This window comes from Sturnira hondurensis, unplaced genomic scaffold (assembly GCF_014824575.4).
Source record: "Sturnira hondurensis isolate 20B ecotype Veracruz unplaced genomic scaffold, ASM1482457v3 Scaffold0001509, whole genome shotgun sequence".
NCBI classification, from domain to species: Eukaryota; Metazoa; Chordata; class Mammalia; order Chiroptera; family Phyllostomidae; genus Sturnira; species Sturnira hondurensis.
In genome coordinates this window covers 2,812,544-2,830,510 of record NW_028074140.1, presented here as the reverse complement: position 1 = coordinate 2,830,510, position 17,967 = coordinate 2,812,544, and the positions used below count along the sequence as shown (strand labels likewise).

Genomic DNA, 17,967 nt, shown 5'->3' with positions numbered 1-17,967 from the left:
TTCCACTAGAGGGACAGAGAGACCTCTCCTCTACCCTCTCAGGCTCTGTCCCTGCGGCCTGGGAACTGAACTGGCAAAACACCAATCACCAGGGAAAGAAAGCATACACATTTTACTTGATGTTAATATTTTCCCATGGCCTGAGGTCTTCCTAGAAAGAAGTGAGAACTCCAAAGAGGCAGCGAGCCCCCGAGGGCTCCTGCCCCACTTTACCTAGCCCAGAGGGAGGCGTCGTGGGAGAGGTGTGAGAACACAAAGGGACAGAGGGTTTGGGCTAAGGGCAGTGAACTGCGGGGAAGTGACTGGGACACGCCTGGGGAAACTAATGGAAACGAAGGGTCGTTTTTGAAGAGTTTGTTCCTGCAGACTCATCTCACGTGGACTCCCTGTCTGTGATCATAAGAATGTTCTCCCTTCTTGGTACAGGCAGGGCACCTCCTCACAGGAAATTGTGTGCCCTGCTTTTAAGTACAGGGGGGGAGGCCAGAGAGCCTGCCTGTGTCTGCTCTACTTCAAGTGCCTTTTAGCTCAAAATAACCCTGATGCCACAGGGCCAATGGATGTTTTGGGGTGGCGAGTCCTGAACCCCTCACTGCCCTGACTGTACCTTCTCCCAGACACGTGGCTCTCTGCATCTCCGACTACTGACCTTCTTATCTGACATGAGATGTCTCCCCAACAAGGCCTTTTCTGAACCCCCCACCCCGCCCTGTCTACATTAGGGTATTTCCCACTCTCACCCCTTAATTCAGTGTCACAGACTAACCTTTTTCATGACACTTTGCTTCAGATACCTCAATCTGTACTCAATGCATTTATTGATTTACTTGCTTATTGACTTTGGCCTCCTCTTCGCCAGGGCAAAGGCCCTCTGCTTGTCCTCCAGCCTGCCAGCCCTGGGAGCCGTGCCTGCGCCAGGAACACCGGGGAAACAAATGAGCACGTGCCAGTATTAACAGTGCCGACCTCCGGTTGTGCAATCGTGGCAGCCAAATTTCTTCCCTTTTGCCTACCTGTATTTTCCAGTGGTTGTTTCTCAGTGCCGGGTGTTCACAGTAAGAAAACAAGTCACTGTTACACTTAAAAAGGACAAATGCTAATGTTAACAGTGTGCTGCAGGGCTTTGTTAGTTTCAAGAAGTCTCATGATTACTTAGAAGCTCAAGGCTTTCCAAGTGCTCCAGATCAAAAGAAGGCTCTTTTCCGCAGTGACGACTCTCTTCTAAACTTGACCAAGGAGGTGACTACATTGAATGCAAGTGAAGGGACCATGAGCCCTAATGGACAGGTCATGGGTTACAGGTTCAGCGAGATCCAGGCTCCCATAGGACAGTTCCCAGTTCTCCATACCTGGGCAATAATCTCTGAACTCTCAGAGCCTTATTTTCTTTATCTATAAATCACTCACTTGTAACATATCCATTTTCTGCCATTGTTTTATATACAATATTTTGGTCCTGCTAATATTTATGATTATATTCTAAGAAGTTAATTCTTTTTGGAAAAAAAAAACAAGCAGGAAACAAACCTCATCTGTAGGCTGAACCAAATAAACTGCCAATTTGACCATTTGTGAAACTTAAATACTAAATGGTAATGTGACTCAGGACAATCAGTGTGCTTCAAGCTGTAGGTTTGGGAACAGGCCTACCGTGAGCCCAGGCTTTGTCCAAGCCAATGGGACTTCCAAACAGCCCAACCTCCCAGGACCCTCTGCTTTGTGATCCCTACTAGTTCAGGGTCCAATGACATTTAGGGGGAAAATGTCTTATGTGAATGTCCTATAGCTCCAGTTAGATGCATAAAGTTCTTAATTTCATTTGAGATTGCCTGAGTTTCATGGAAATTCTTATTTAAAAAATCCTATCATTTACTTAAAAATGAAGGAATTTTCTCATTGAGCCATAGCTCACAAACCTGTTCATCTTTGTTTTTTTTTAATTTATACTCTATTGATTATGCTGTTACAGTTGTCTGAAAATTTCCCCCAGAATCCCCACTCCCTCAGGCAACCCCCACATCATTGTTAGTGTCCATGGGTCATGTGTATAAACTCTTTGGCTACTCCATTTCCTATACTGTACTGTACATCCCATGGCCATTCTCTAACTACCTGTTTGTACTTCTTAATCCCTCACCACTTCACTCATTCTCCCCCGCACTCCTTTCCCATCTGGCAACCATCAAATTACTCTGTATCCATGATTCTGTCTCTGTTCTTCTTGTTCGCTCTGTTTTTTTTTTAGAGTCAATTGTGAATAAATACATATCTATTGCCATTTCACTGTTCATAGTTTGGATCTTCTTTTTCTAAATAAGTCCCTTTAAAATTTCATATAATAATGGTTTGGTGATAATGAACTCCTTTAGTGTTTTCTTGTCCGGGAAGCTCGTTATTTGCCCTTTGATTCTAAATGATAGCTTTTCTGGGTAGAGCAATCTTAGCTGTAGGTCCCTGCTTTTCATGATTGTGAATCTTTCTTGCCAATCTCTTATTGCCTGCAATTTTTTTTTAAGAAATCAGCTGATAGTCTTGTGGGAACTCCCCTGTAGGTAACTAACTGCATTTCCTTTGTTGGTTTTAAAATTCTCTTTTTATCTTTAACCTTCGGCATTTTAACGATGATGAGTCTTGGAGTGGGCCTCTTTGCATCCATCTTCTTTGAGACTCTCTGTGCTTCCTGGACTTGCATGTCTATTTCCTTCATGAAATTAGGAAAGTTTTCTTTCATTCTTTTTTCAAATAGATTTTCAATTTCTTGCTCTTTTTGGCAATCCAATGATGTAAATGTTGGAGTGCTTGAAGTTGTCCCATGCTTATACTGTCCTCATTTTTTTTATTCTTTTTTCTTCTTGTTATCCTGATTAGCTGTCTTTTGTTTCCTTGTGTTCCAAATCATTCATCTGATTCTTGGCTTTATCTATTCTACTGTTTATTCCCTGTAACTTACTCTTTATTTCCATTAGTATATTCTTCATTTTTGCCTGGACATTTTTTTATGATGTTGAGGCCCTCACCAAGTTCCTTGAGCATCCTTATAACCAGTGTTTTGAACTCTGCATCTCATAGATTGCTTATCTCCATTTTGTTTAGTTCTTTTTCAGGAACTTTGATCTGTTCTTTCATTTGGGCCATGTTTCTTTGTCTCATCATTTTTGCAACCTCCCTGTGTTTGTTTCTAGGTATCAAATAGAGCTGCTTTGACTCCGTGTTTTGGTAGCTTGGCCTAATATACTGGGTGTCCTATAGGGCCCAAGGGCAGAGCCTCCCCTATCATCCAAGCTGGGTACTCAAGATGCACCCTCTGTGTGGGCTGAGTACACCCTCCTTTTGTAGTTGAGCCTTGGTTGCTGTTGGCAGAATAATGGGTTGGATTCACCCAGGCCAGTCAGCTGCAAGGACTGGCTGTGACCACTGCCCAGCAACCTCTGCCCTTCATGGAGGATCAGCTGTGCAGGGGCAGGGTGGTATTGCTCCAATGTCTGTAGCTGTCCACTGGATGTGCAGGCTCTGAGGTTTCCCTGGTGGTGCCTGTCCAGGTCAGCCCATCTGGGTTGCACCTGAGGCCCCCGCAGCACGAACTACAAAGCAATCTGAGATGGTTGCTACTTCTGCTGGGCTCGGAGGCTCCTATAAGAAGCCAATTGGGCACCAAAGCCGGCTGCTGCTAGTGTCATCCCTGGGGCTGCTTAGCCAGATGTGCAGGGCATGGGGGCTCACTGAGGCTGCCTGTTGCTTGTTGGAGATAATTTAGGAAGATGTGAAGCCTGAGCTGAGATCAGCCATTCACATGGAAAAGCCACTGTTAAGCTTGAGTGGGCCCTTACGTTGGGTGGAGCAGAGCCTCGGGGATTCCTCAGGGTGGAACAAACCTTGTGAGCCAGGTTGATGGAGTCTCAGATGTGACACCCACCTGCCAGCTCTGTGGCTCTGTTGGGGGATGGCTCCAAAAAGGGACAATGGCCTCTGCCCACATTTCTGTCTATGAAAAAGCTGTGCCCAGCTCTTGGCCTGATGCCAGCACTTCAGTGCCTCCCTTTATGCCCCTGGTGCCTTTCAAGCTCCTACCCTGGACCTGGAGCTCAGAGGGAGTGAGTCTGGTTAAGTCCATGTGCAGGCCCTGTAAGAGGCATTGCTTGGGACTCCGTAAGTTCCTTTTACTGACTCAAACCTCACTGGTTTTTGCAGTCAGAAGTCGTGGGGATTTATCTTCCTGGCACTGGAAGCCTAGGCTGGGCATCCTGGTGTGGGGCTAGGACTCCTCACACTCAGATATCCCTCTGAGTTTTTATCCCCCGCATGTGGGTGTGGGACCAGCCTGTTTTATATCTCCACATCTCCTACCTGTCTGGATGGGTGTAGCTTCTTTAAATCTGTAGTTGCTGGACTGCCATTCGACTTTATTTCTGATGGTTCTGAGCGACGGCTGTTCCATTGTTCAGTTGTGGTTTGATGTGGTTGTGCAAGGAGGCGGGCCCTGTTTACCTCCGCCTCCCTGTCCACTGGAACTCACGGAGCCGTGTGTCGTCGGGCATAGCTCCCACGCCGCCCCTTCCCCTAACTGCACGCCACCCACAGCCATGGCTCCGTTAAAATGGCCGAAATTCCTAGCTTCTTCATGGTCAGCGAGGTGGAGAAACAGTTCAGACCATCAATGTACATAGGAAAGGATGTTTAGGGAATAAGCAAACGTTCACCGTCAAAAGACTTCTTACTTGTCAGAACAAACTGAGGCAAAAAAAAAAAGAGATTTAAATCCTTTAAAGATAACCATGAAAAAAAATGGCTCTCATGACATAAAAATAATAGGGGAAAATCTTAAAACAATCAATTGCCTTTTTTATGTCTAAGACTAAAAAACACCAAGGTGGAGATGTCGAACTCTACACTGTTGCCAGTTCCAGGTGCACAGATATTTTCAGGCTAATGGGATATGTGAAACACCCTGGCAACATTTTAATGTACAAACATGTCATTCATATTCCTACACCAAGGGGTAGGTAGAAAGAGAGGACCTGTTCCACATTTGTGAGTGGATGGATACAAAATAAATTAGCAAAGAGAACAACCTCAGCTAAGGCTGTCATCAGATGCCGAACACCTCCAACTGATGGTTTTTATGGCCATCCCAGCTGGACTTAAGCTTTTAATCCCAATCTTTCCCTGGTCCCGATACTTGCAAATGTTAACAGGTATAGATGCACACCTGTTGTGACGAGGTTTAGCTGCAAGTAATAAACAAAGCAGCAAAATTACAACAGCACAGATGAGCTGGAAGGTTATCGCTCTGCCTCAGAAGAACCGAGGGGAAGGCCGCCCAGGGCAGGTCGATCCACCTAGAAGTCCTCAGGAAGCCTGCCTAGTTTTTCACGTGGCCACACCTCACCACACACAGGCTGACAGGCGCCGTCTTTATTCCCGGCAGCCAGGCGCCCGCCGTAAAAGGCAGTAAATGAGCCGTCTCTACCACATCCAAATTCTACCAAACACGTACAGGGGAGCAGAATGTGCCACCCCAAAATACATCCCTTTGGCACTAGAATTACGTTGAGCCAAATGCAACTGAGTAAAAGCAGACACAGAAAATGCTATCTGCCCCTCTTCCATGTGCTTAAAGCAGAGCACAAACTTCCCTCGTGAAGGAGCCCCTCCCTCATACCTGAAAGACAGCAACCTTTATCGCCAGAGATGGAGAGGTGCTGGGATGAGTCAACATAAACCAAGCCTCCGTAGATAACCCTTATCTTCTATTAGTTCGCCCCATACATTTACCTTGCCACAGTAAGCCGCTCCTAGAAGCCCAAACCCCTTTTCCTCGGCCGGTCTTTTCTCCACTACTTACCACCCTTTGTTTAAGTGCTATGTAAGCCCACAACCTCAATCACTTCTTTGGATCATTATTTTTATGACGGTCTCTGTGTGCATCCAAAATAGTAATGTCAAACAAATTTGTATTTGTTAGGGTGGTCGGTGACATGGGCCGTGAAAGAATTCACAAAGAGTAGTGCAGAGAGTAAGAATTTTATTCACTCGCCAAGAAAGGAGAGGGGCCTGGTGTGGGGAGATGCACCAGCGTTGAGGGGCTGGAGCTTTGAGCTTTTACTGCATTATAACTGCATGTAGAAGGGCGGCGGGTGGCTACTGTGTGGCCCCCGGGCAGTGCGTTCCAACGTTATCTCCTGCCTGTGGCTCTAGGGAGCAGTTAGTCACATTCTGTTCTTGCTTCCCAGGCATTTCCAGTCCTGGGGACACAAGCTCAGAATGTGAAGTGGCCTCCTGTTCCACGAGGTCACGGGCCTGCTCGGCCAGGGATGCCACAACAGCAAGTGGCACCGGCTTTGTCCTTTCATCCCTCATCTCCCATTATTGTCTCTTTTTTTTTACAGCTTAATTCACAGATCCCAGTCAAAGAACCTCAAAATATAGAGGAGTTTTCTTCCTCCCATAGACATACAACAAAGAAGCCAAAACCTCCACAAAGCACCCATTTATTTGCTTATTGAGTAAACACTTACAGACCGATCCCATACTATGTGCTAGACATCTCGCTGGATGTGGAAGAGACAGAGAACTCAAAAAATCGAGACCAGGTGCGGACCTCGCAGAGCTTTCGTTGCAGGAGAGGACCGGGCATTAAAACAGCAGAGTGCACTGGAACCACCAGGGGCAAAGACAGGGGAAAGGTCAGCTTGACTTTGTGGTGATGGTAGTCAAAAAAACCTTCCGTAGCCTCCCTTCCTGTGGCCAAGGGAGACCCACAAGAGAAAGAATTAACAAAGCAGAAGTAGACCCTGAATTCCGATTAATCCCTGGAGCTGTAATCCCTGCCGTGATTATTTGACTAAGAGCCATGGTGCTGGCTGGAGCAACCGCCTGAGTGATAAGGTCAGCCAAAGGGCCTTTGCTGGAGGGAATAGTTTCTCCAGTTAAAAAAGCCCCTTTTCTTTCTGAAAGCTACTAAAAATTCAAGCCCTGCAAGTGGTTTAGGTAACTCTGAGGAAACAATTAGGCTTTTGCCAACTTCAGAGAAAACCTTCTACCCAAAAGCATCTGTTGGGAGAGGATGGCAGGCGCAAGGACTAGGTTATTTGTAAAGACAGGGGACCGAGGGGACTCGGGGACGGGCCACTCAGCCCGGGAGGCCCAGGAGCTGTGAATCACTGCGGCCTGGCCCTTCTGGGAGGCCACGGGGAGGGCGTTCGTGGGAAGGCTGACGCAGCCGCAGCCAGCTCGGCTCAGCGCTCTCTGTGCGCCAGAAGGAAACGGAATCCCTCCAGGAGGAAAGGAGGTAGGGCACTCCTGAGGAAGTCACCATTACATGTGCAGAGGTCAAAAGACACAAATGGAGAATGAGCCCGGAGGCCCTCCGCTTACCTTTGTTCCCGGGAATCTCGGGAGGATTTGCTGTCCGCGTGTGGGCTGGGGCGGAGGCCGCAGAGGGCCGCAGTTGGAAAACGTCTCCTGTTTGTCTGACCAGGAGAATGAAACCCACTGCGTCGCTGCTGCAGGGCCGTTGTCCAAAAGCTGCAGAAAAACTCGTAGCACTTTTCCTTTAGAGGTTCTTTCTCCCCGCTCATTTTAAGATTTTTAAATCATGTGCTCACCCTGCTTTGGGTATCCGAGGTCTGGATTTAAAACACCAAGGAGCACTGCAATGATCATCCTTAATTTTTTTATAAACTGGAACAGATCATTACCCCACAGTGGGTCAGGAAGGTCTTCAGTGAGTCGTCTCGATTGCTCTTATAACAGTTTGTTACATTTTTCAATGAAAGCTGTTAATATGGAGAGATGTGGTATAGAATCACCATCGGATTCTCTCAGTTGCAGTATAAAATAGAGCAAGATACCTCCCTGCGTACTGCCCCCTCACACTATCCATAAGAAAACAGGGAGCAATGGATCAGCTAGACCCCAAAAAGGACACAGGCAGAGCTTCCTTCCCAGGCACTGTTTGCAATCGTGAGCAAAGCTCACCTTCCTAGCTCACAGCCAAGGGTCCTCATGGCACGGGCACACTCAAATGACACACTGTTTATAGGAGACAATGTCTCCACACTCTACCCAGGGGATTTTTCACAGCCAAAAGCCAAGCAACTCGAATGTGACTTTACCAGCTCAAACCAGGTCAAAAGCAGTGAGATTCGGTGGTATGTATCATGGCTATTTGGCTCACGGCAACCCAAGACAAAACCAGTTCTAGCCACTGTTCTTGAGTACCTGTCAACAGCCCTGGGCTAGGGTTTCCTTGGCTCCTTCCTTCAAAGGCAGCCCTGGAGATCCTGCCTCACCTGCAGGGGCCCAGCCTCTCTCTGACAGTACACCTGACACAGGTCCATCTCCTCCTTTTCTGCCTCTCCAGGTGGGTGTCTACTCCGAAAGCCCAGATCCTGTGGTCTCCACCGGACTCTGTCTTCCAAGGAATGACCTTTGAATCAGGGGTGACTCCCATGGGTCCAGATCTTTGAGCCTCTCTCAACTCTTCAACAAATCAGTGCCCCTAAGATAGCCCAGGTCTAGACCAGCCCCACACATCCTGCAAGAAGCTCGCCCTTCTCTGTCAGTAATACCGCCTGTGTGTTATACTTTGCACAAGTACAGGTTTTTGCACTTGATGCTGCATTTGTATTTTACAGTAGAATTAGGAAGGGACGTGTGATAGGAAGGTCACTCCCTTTTTATAGAGGTTACCAGACCTTAGAAGACCTGTGACTTCCCCAGTACCACCTGGCCCAGAGTTGGGGATTGAGTCTAGCTCTTCTGACAGCCTGAGGCAATAGATGAAGCACACACTGAGCCAGAGAGTAGAAAATGGACCCAAGAGGCAATGCTGCAAAGGCTCACGTGCCGGTTCCCAGCCTCACTCCCTTGTTTCCCTCCTCTGTCTCACCAGCACCACCTTCTCCAGGTATCCACCCTCCCGGGGGTCCCCTGACTCCCCACGGGGCTTCTGGCCTGTCCACACCCTCCCCAGCTGCTGCTGTCCCACTTGGCCCAACTCCTCTCTCCCACCTCCCTAACCTCCTTCCTAACCAACTTTGAATTTTCCCCCGATTGGCTGCTTTGGGAGCAGATTACTTTTATTTTTCTGCTAAGGGATGAATGCAAATAGCCCTGAGGAATGACAGAATTTAAATGAACTCTTAATTGGGAGACTATCCAATACATGAGGCAAATGACAGGCAACACTTTTCTTGCTGTCGGTAGCCTTTCCACCATCCTGTGAATCAACCCAGGCTGTCTTCCTGGAGGATGAGACCACGTGGAGAGAGGCCTCGCCACCCTGCCAACCCTTGCCCATGCAGCAGCAGCATGGAATTACCCTCCAAATGGGATGCCTGGCAATGAAGGTATCCCAAGTCCCTGGCAGTGCCTCCGACAGACACAGTGGCTGACAGGAATACCAAACTGAGCGAGTCTGCAATGAGCTCCATCAGAGTGTGTGGATAAAGGAGCAAAGGGCAGAAATATTTTTTGTGTCTAGCCAGCAGAGTATTCCCAGGGAAACACTTTTTCAGAATTACTACAATATAGTACCCTTTATCCAAAGTTTAGGGTGACTGAAATGTGCTAATAAAATGTCCTCTTGGAAAAAAAAAGTGACATGCAACAGAGGGTATTCAGGACAAGTGAGCCAGGGAAGTATTTTTAACAGAGCTGTGGTGGAAGCTGCCCGTTTGCCTCCAATGTCCATTCTGTCCTCTCTCGGCGTAACAGAGCACCCAAGTTTTGATGGGACACACAGCTCCCAAGCACAAGGTGTGCTCCTCATTCTCCCAGTCGGCTGCGTGTGCTGTGCGGCTGACTCCTGCCTACAGAGTGAGCAGCAGTGACGAACCACCTTTTTCCTCTCCCCGACACCATAAGACGAGCTGCACACTTAATGTTTAGAGAACGAAAAGCACGTAACATTTTGTTAACATTTGGTAACTAAAATAGGTGATGGGCTTAATGCTGTTAGTGCTATTGGAGGTCTATATTCGATTTTCTTAAATTCCTTTTTAAGAAACCTAATTTATGGTTTTGATTTCAGGTTGTAAATATTTAAAAACAGCAGCAGCAAGTTTTCCATTTTGCCAATTCTTTTACTGTCGTGTGATCAACTTTGTATGTGGGTTTTGTTATAAAGTACACCTCTTCATTTGATGTGTAATTAATCATGAAATTTAATTTTTGCATCCATTTGTAATACTTCCTTTACTTAAGAGACTAATACTATACTTGAAACAAAAAAGAAAGAAGAAGATGTCCTTGTTTATGGGAAAAATACACTGGAGCATTTGGGGTGATGGGGCATCAGGTCAACAACATACGCTCATACAGTTAAAGGGAAACATTCTTTGTCCTAGTTTTTTCTTTAAGGCTGTGATTATGTCAAAATGAAAAATAAAAAACATTACATAAGAAAAAACAAAGGGTCAGCAATTTAGAGAGGCAGACAGAAAAGGGGGGCATTAGGGGTTAATACCCAAAATTTATAAAGAACTTACAAAACTCAACACCAAAAAAACAAACTAGCCAATTAAAAAATAGGCAAAGGATATGAATAGATACTTCTTCAAAGAGGACAAAGACATGGCCAATGGACATATGAAAGGATGTTGAATGTCACTAATGATTAGACAAATGCATATTAAAACTGCAACAGGTACCATCTCATACCTGTCAGAATGGCCATCATAAGCAAATCAGCAAACAACAAGTGCTGGCCAGGATGTGGAGAAGGGGAACCCTTGTGCACTGTTGGTAGGAATGCAGACTGGTGCAGCCACTGTAGAAAGCAGTGTGGAGATACCTCAAAAAATAAAAAATGGATCTGCCTTCTGACCCAGGAATCCCACTTCTCAGAATATATCCAAAGGAACACAAAACAGTAATTCAAAAGAACATAAGCCCTCTATGTTCATTGCAATATTATTTAAAATTGCCAAAATATGGAAGCAGCCCAGAGTCCATCAATAGATGAGTGGATAAAAACTATGGGTGAGTGGATAAAAACTATCAATAGATGAGTGGAAAAAAACTATAATTTTTTTTAATAAAAAAAGAAGAAAGTTTTATCCTTTGCTAGTATGGATGGATCTAGAGATCATTTTAAGCAAAATAAGCCAAGCAGAGAAAGACAAATACCATATGACTTCCCTCATCTACAGAATCTAATGAACAAACTGAACTAACACACAAAATAGGGACAGACTCATAGATAGAGAGCAGGATGACAACTAACGGTCGGGGGGAAGGAGGCAGGGAGCGGAGGGATTGAGCCAAAAGGAAACAGGATTCACGGATGTGGACAAGAGTGTGGTGATTGCTGAGTGGAGGGGGTATTAGGGGACTAAACTGTACCAGAAAAAATATATGTTTTTTTTTTAAAAAAGAGGACATTGCATAAGAATCCGAATTTCAGGTGATTCATATCACTAACTCTGGAGCCACGTTGCTTGGGTTCTACTCTCAGCCCCATTGTTTATCAGCCGTGTGACGTACGGAAAGTGACTTAATCTCTGTACCTCAGTTTCCTCATGAACAAAATGAGGATGGTAATACTACCTACCTTGGTGAGTTGTTGAGTATGAAATGGGTTTATATTTGTTGTTTTGAAAAGTGCCTGGAACATAGTATCATGTAAGTGTAAGTAAAACAAGTAATACATCCCTGGGTGAATAAGTGAAAATAAAATGTATGTTCCTTAATTTAAAAGAAAAGACACTAAACTGCACTTAGGTCCAAACATTGTTTTATCTCTTTAACATTTGGCGGCTTATGTTTTACCCAAGAGGAATAATCAACGGAAGCTCAAGTGATCTGTGTGGTTATCACACGGGAGCAAGGGAAGGCAGGTCACTAAAGGTGAAGAATGAAAAGCAGCTCATGACAGCACTGCACAGAGTTTAGCACATCCGTCTGAATAGAAAACCTTTCCCACAGTGACCTCCTAGGCACTAGAGTCAACACAACTGCGTTTCTCTACCAAACTGGAGTCCCGCAGTCAGTTACTCTGACCGACAGTGCCACCTATAGGTCAACGTGGTAAAGGCACTTTGAAAACGTCTGATTCCTGGACACATTTCTAGAACCATGGGATTAACCAGGGCAAAAAGACCTTCGACTAGCAAATGGCCAAGTAGCTGTTGGATCCTTGTTTATATTTTCCAACCTAACATACCTTGGGAAAGTACATGGGTTCTTAACCAACTTACATATAGAGGCAAATCTCATTTAGTTACTAAAATCATAAAATATATAGAAATAAACTTCAAAGTTAAGACACTGAAGGAAATTATAGAATCTTTCAAGAAACTATAAATATGTGAGCAAAACATACCATATAAGTAGATAAAAATATCTAAGCATTGTAAGTTAGTTCTTTCCTAATTTATTTATAAATTTAAGGTGATTCCAATAAAAATCCCAAAGAACTTTTCAAAAAACCAGAACAATGCTTCTAAATTTCATTTAGGAAAATATGTAAAACACCCTGATAGCAACAGTCCCTACTGACTGAGCCTTTACCGTGTGCACAGCTATTTTTATCATTTCTCTCTGTAATCTTCATGGCTGTGTGGGGCGGATATCACCACCCTCACCACCCCATGCAGTGGCAACACATGGTTTCGGCGGGCCAGCATCCACAGTTCCCTCCTAATATCCTCTGATTTCCCAAGCAAAGGGGTTCTCTTCCCCTGACTTCAGCATTAGGACCATTAGTCCAGTGGTCCTGCTCTCACCTGGCCAAGGCCCGAGGAAGTACCTCACATGTAAAAGACCCGTGCCAGGTCAATCGCCTGCTGTTTCCAAATGTTAATTTTGAGTAAAGAAACAAAGAGCCTAAAAATGGTGAAAGTTCACTCATACTGGCAGTGGTGTTCTGACAAGATAGCTGATTGTTGCTTCCTGTTTAGCTAGCTTCCTGGAGCGAAGGAATCAAGGAGGCAAAGTGACGAACCCAGGGAGTATGGACAGAACCGGTCGGCACTTGCAGACTGAAGGGCAGGAAAAGGGAAGCGCTGGCAGAATCCCGTGTTGCCACAGCAGAGGGGACACCTGACAAGGTGCTGACAATCACTACCCGGGGTTGGCAGGGAGGGGTGGGGAAATGAATATCCTGACCTCTGTCTGCTCTGATTTTCTGCCACTGGCCAATCAAAAGCCAGAATACAAGGAAAGACCAGGTGAAACAGTTCATGGAGGTCAGCCCCAAAGGGTGCGCAGCGGGAGAGACTGTCGGAGAATGGATGTGGAGGGGCGACATGAGTCTGACGGCGTGCTCTCCAGTTTTTGCCAAAGGCAGATTGGTATCTGCAGCTTACAAGGCAAAGTGCTGCACCACCATATTAAAGGTAAGAAAATGAAGTTCAAAAAGGTCAGGTTACTTTCTGAAAGTCACGTAGATAGTATATGTAGTACTCTAAAACAACTTGAATTTAATAAAGGAAATTTAAAAGGCTACAAAAATTAAAATCAATCCAATATATGTGCCTGCATGTACACACACACACACACACACACACACACACAGAATACACAACCTAAAAACAGAGCCTGGTGTCCTTAGCAGGTGGTGTGCTGTAAGAGGCATCAGAGGGGAAAGGAAAACTCATTTGTCAAATTTGGAGGGGGGAGAATCATTCAATATTTGAAGGAGGAATTAATTTAGATCAAGTCATAGCACGTACCCAGATTCCAAATGGCTTAGAGACCAAAATGTCCCTACTACAAAACACCAGTGGGCCCTGCCAACGCAGACAACCAAACAGTGTATTCTACATCCAGCCCCTATATCCAATCTTCCATTCATTGCGAGGATGAAGTCCTTTCTTTTCTAAGACTTTTCAAAAATTCCCTCCAAAACAACCATTCTTAAGAAGTTTCTGCAGGATATGCTCCAGCAACAGAAGAGGAAAACGCAGGATCCGGGCACCAGGAGACTCCAGCAGGGAAGGGCTGTGCCAAGAGAGGCCCATGGGTGGGAGGTACCGGTGCAGCCATCCCGGCGAGCAGCCAGCCTGACTGACGCAAACAGGACAAAGGGTGCTTGATTCCAGGAAAAAAACAAAATAAAAACCAAAACTGATGTGGGTAACTGGAAAATATTCATAGGCAACGTTACAGAGATGATTGGGGCATTTGGAAGTCATTAGTAATAGAGATTCCATTTAGATGAAATATCCATAGACACAGGAAGCAGACCGGTGGTAAAAGGTACTGACGGTGAGACAAAGGTGAGTGGGGAATGACTGCCTAATGGGTACGGGGTTTCCTTTGGGGTGATAAAGATGGTCTAGAACTAGGTGGTGGTGAGGGTTGCACGGCTCGTGAACGTACTAAATGCCACTAAACCGCACACTTTGAAATGGTAAACCCTTTGTATTTTACTACAATAAAAAGATACAGAGCAAATTAGGCAATGAGGGCAATTATTAACTCTGGGGAAATAAAAGAATGTAGGCATAATTTTAAGGCATGATTAGGCTTGGTTGCCTTTGCATATTCACAATAATTAAATGACTATAGATTTAACCAAAAGTTGTGATATTAGCAGATTAGAGCTAATAGGTTTATGTTTGGGGAGATGGTAATAACATTATTCCTCACTTACCACAAGTCAACAGACATTATCTAAATTTTCTAGCCACAATATTGCAGTACAAGCTTATTTAGAAATACGGAAGTCCGTAACAGCAGAAAAGGGAGGGTGGTCTCCAGGCAGTTTCCTTGGGAACTGGGGGAGGGACAGCAGAGGGCACCGGAGCAGCCCGCGTTTGTCAGTCTCCATTTGAGTTTGTGACTGCATTTGTACAACTATCACTTCCTTAAAACTACACTTAAGCCAAGGGAAATATTTGTAACCTAACTTTCTAACTTAAATTAGAAAAATAGTAAAAGATCAATAAATTTCATTATATGAAAAGTCCAAAAATTTGGACTTTAAAAAAGATCAACAGTTTCTGGGGCTGAAAAACTGGCCTGTCACCTAATCTCTTCACACATCCTCTTAAAAACCTTTAAGAAGGGATGCTAAACCTGGGGAGGGGCGAAACTGCAGCAACGGTTACCCGTGCAAAGGTCTACGCTCCAATCAGGCGGATAAAATGCGTCTGGGAAAGATAACAAAGGGACCAAGCCAGGTGTGAGAAAACTGTGTTGGGGACCACAGGGAATATAACCTGCATGCCCTGTCTGGCAATATTGAAACAGAAAGCATTTAACAACATTCCCAGCCAGCTTCCCTGTCGGCAACTTTGTTAGAGTGAAGGCAACAGAAAAGTCTGGGAGAGCAGAAGAGCAAGGTCACGACCCCTCTCGGTCCCTCCCGCATTCCCAGGGACAGAGAATGCCACGGAGGACATTCTGTGCTTCACAGAGCAGAGGAGTGAAAGATGTAGTAGCATCCTGACTGGCTTTGAGAAAACTCATCTCCACTGTGTGATGTCTTCATCAGGACTGTCCTCATCCCCAAACAGGAGCCAAAGTCTCCCACCCGCTTCCTAGGGAAGAACCACAAGAGTCAGGATCCTGAAATCAGCCGACTGGAAGCTCTCTCTGGGGACTGGACATGTATAGCAAGATCCTAAGCAACTTAGGGTTCACCACAGTGGCAGACGTCAGCCCACTGAGCACAGTCCCTCCTGCCCACAGTGTGGGCTGGGAACTGGCAGTGTGGCTAAAGCACCAGGCGCAGGCAGGGAGGGAGGGACAGGACAGTCAGCAGGGGCTCAGGATAACCAGTCATCAGCAGTACGGGGCTCCCAGCACCTCAGAATACACACACACACACACATTTTAACCACTGTGGTTGAAAATACCAATGGGCAACTTCCACTTGTTAGATCAAAGAATAAAGAACAAAAAAAGATGATTTAAAGGCAATATTTTTTAATAAATGTATGACAAAAAATCTTTGTTGCTGCTAGAAACATGTATAAAAGTTATGAATTAGTTTCAAAGAAAACTTTCAGAACCAGTGTGATGCGACTTCGACACCTAAGAGCAGAGCTACCCCGTGTGCTGGGGGTTTCCCCACTGGACACAATGTCGGGAGTCTCCTTAAATACCCAACTGCAGAGAGATTATAAAGGGACAAATGTTTCATTAAAACAATCACTGATACAGCCGGTGTCTTGGAACACTTGTTTAAAAATAACATGCTGGGGGGGGCGGGGGGGGGAACAGGACATAAAAATATTTCAATCAAAAATAATCTTGCAAATTTCACAAAAACAGCCTATTAACGTGATTCCTAAAATCATTAACATGATTCCTAAGCCATAGAAAGATTTTTAGACTAAATGCCCAATTTGCATGATTTTCTTAAGCAACCACTTATATTAAAAAGTATATGTATATTAATACAAGATAATAAAGTCTGTTTCAAACTCTCAAAAAATGGAAGGAAATTCAGCTTTCACAAGATTTTATGAGACATTTAAGAGAGTCCCCAGTGCGCATGCCTGTGCCCTGGGGGGTGGGATGGAGGGAAGGGTGTCTGGAGATGCAGGATTTCCCAACATCATTTCCTTTTTTCATTGGTTTAAATTTTTAATCAAAATTACTCAAGCTCTTCATTGAACACTCAAACAGCTCTACAAGACTGGTTATGAGAAGCAGCAATGTGCCCTGTCTCTGGGCCCCACCCCCGCTTGCCCTTCCCTGAAGCAATGATTTGGAATTTGCCTATCTTTATAAGCCCACGGTGCTATTTCAATTTTGGGTATTACAGACTTTCCACTACAGAACATGAGAAACTGTCGTCTTTTTAACCTACCCTCCCCCCTGCCCTCTTCCCGCCAACATGCTCTCTGAAAGTTCTGCCAGTTGTGAATACCTCTCCATACATCTTGATGCATTAGATCAGCTACAAATGTCACCTGCAAAGCTCCTGCCCCAGTCCAATTGGGCAGGAGTCCAGGGGCAGCGGTGGCTGCCCATCGGGGGAGCGCAGACTGCCAGGGAGAGGAGAGCTGCACGGGCCAGTCCCAGTCCCACAGGGGCCCGGGGCGGAACCACTCCGAGGGCTGCTGGAAGCAGACCCTCAGCAAAGAGACAGTGACCTCTGCTGACTTCACTCCGACACATGCGCCACACACTGTGCAGGCTCCCCAAGAACAAACCCAAGGGCAACTGCAGGAGCCTACCAGCTACACAAACGGCCCAGGGCTGCGTGAGAAATCCAGAGACTCTTTCTATCGAAGCTACATGGGCAGAGTGCACGGCAGGGGCAGGTGCCGGGGCAGGTGCCAGGGCAGGAGTGATAGCCTTGTCCACCCCACAAATTTCTCCTGTGGTGACACGAGCCATCGTGGGCAGGAGAAGTCGTAATGCCGACCAATACCTTAGTTATATTTAACGGAGCAAGTCGAGTCCTTCCACAGATGAGGTGCTGTATGGCCCCCTCCATAAAAGGGACATACTCCCTGTCAATCATACCCTTCCCAGCACAGGCTGGAAGTGGGCAGTGGGAAGCGACACTCACCCGAGAACCTGCTACTTGCTCAGGAGATGTGCCTGCAGCTACCGAGAAGACTCCTATTTCCCTCTCCATTAGGTTCTGTGTTTTTCCAAATTCCTAGCATGGCATGTAACTCCTTTGTCCAAATTATAAAGTAATTATAAACTTTTAAAAGATTAGCAACTACTTGTAACATAAAAATCCATTTTTCTCTTTTACTAAATATGGCTACGCCATGACAACTTTTATCTTTAAAAAATGAGTCTCTTGATTTAGTCAGGACCTCGGGGGCATAAAGGATTAGCCACTGTCATACTCCAAATGATGCATTTATTCAGGGCAAACCTTCATTTTCTGTCTTCCTCAGAAGAAAGAGATGCAAGAAAACCTAAAAGACTTGAAGTAATGTCGATTTAAAGCACCTTTACTGAAACTTGATTCCTTGGGCCAGAGGAAGGTCCTTACTGTAGTTGATGGTACTAGAGAGGAAAAAAAATAAACAAAATTAAAATGAAGGA

General features: G+C 45.4%; 1 protein-coding gene across 1 annotated transcript in view; it reads right to left on the bottom strand.

Annotated features, from left to right (window-relative positions):
* Positions 1 to 17,662: 17,662 nt before the first annotated feature.
* ALDH7A1 (aldehyde dehydrogenase 7 family member A1) overlaps positions 17,663 to 17,967 on the bottom strand; it is a 43,549-nt gene continuing 43,244 nt past the window's right edge. Inside the window, exon 18 of the mRNA XM_037028597.1 lies at positions 17,663 to 17,928. Coding sequence (XP_036884492.1) covers positions 17,874 to 17,928 — 55 coding nt within the window. The 3' untranslated portion in view covers positions 17,663 to 17,873. The remainder of the gene's footprint in view (positions 17,929 to 17,967) is intronic.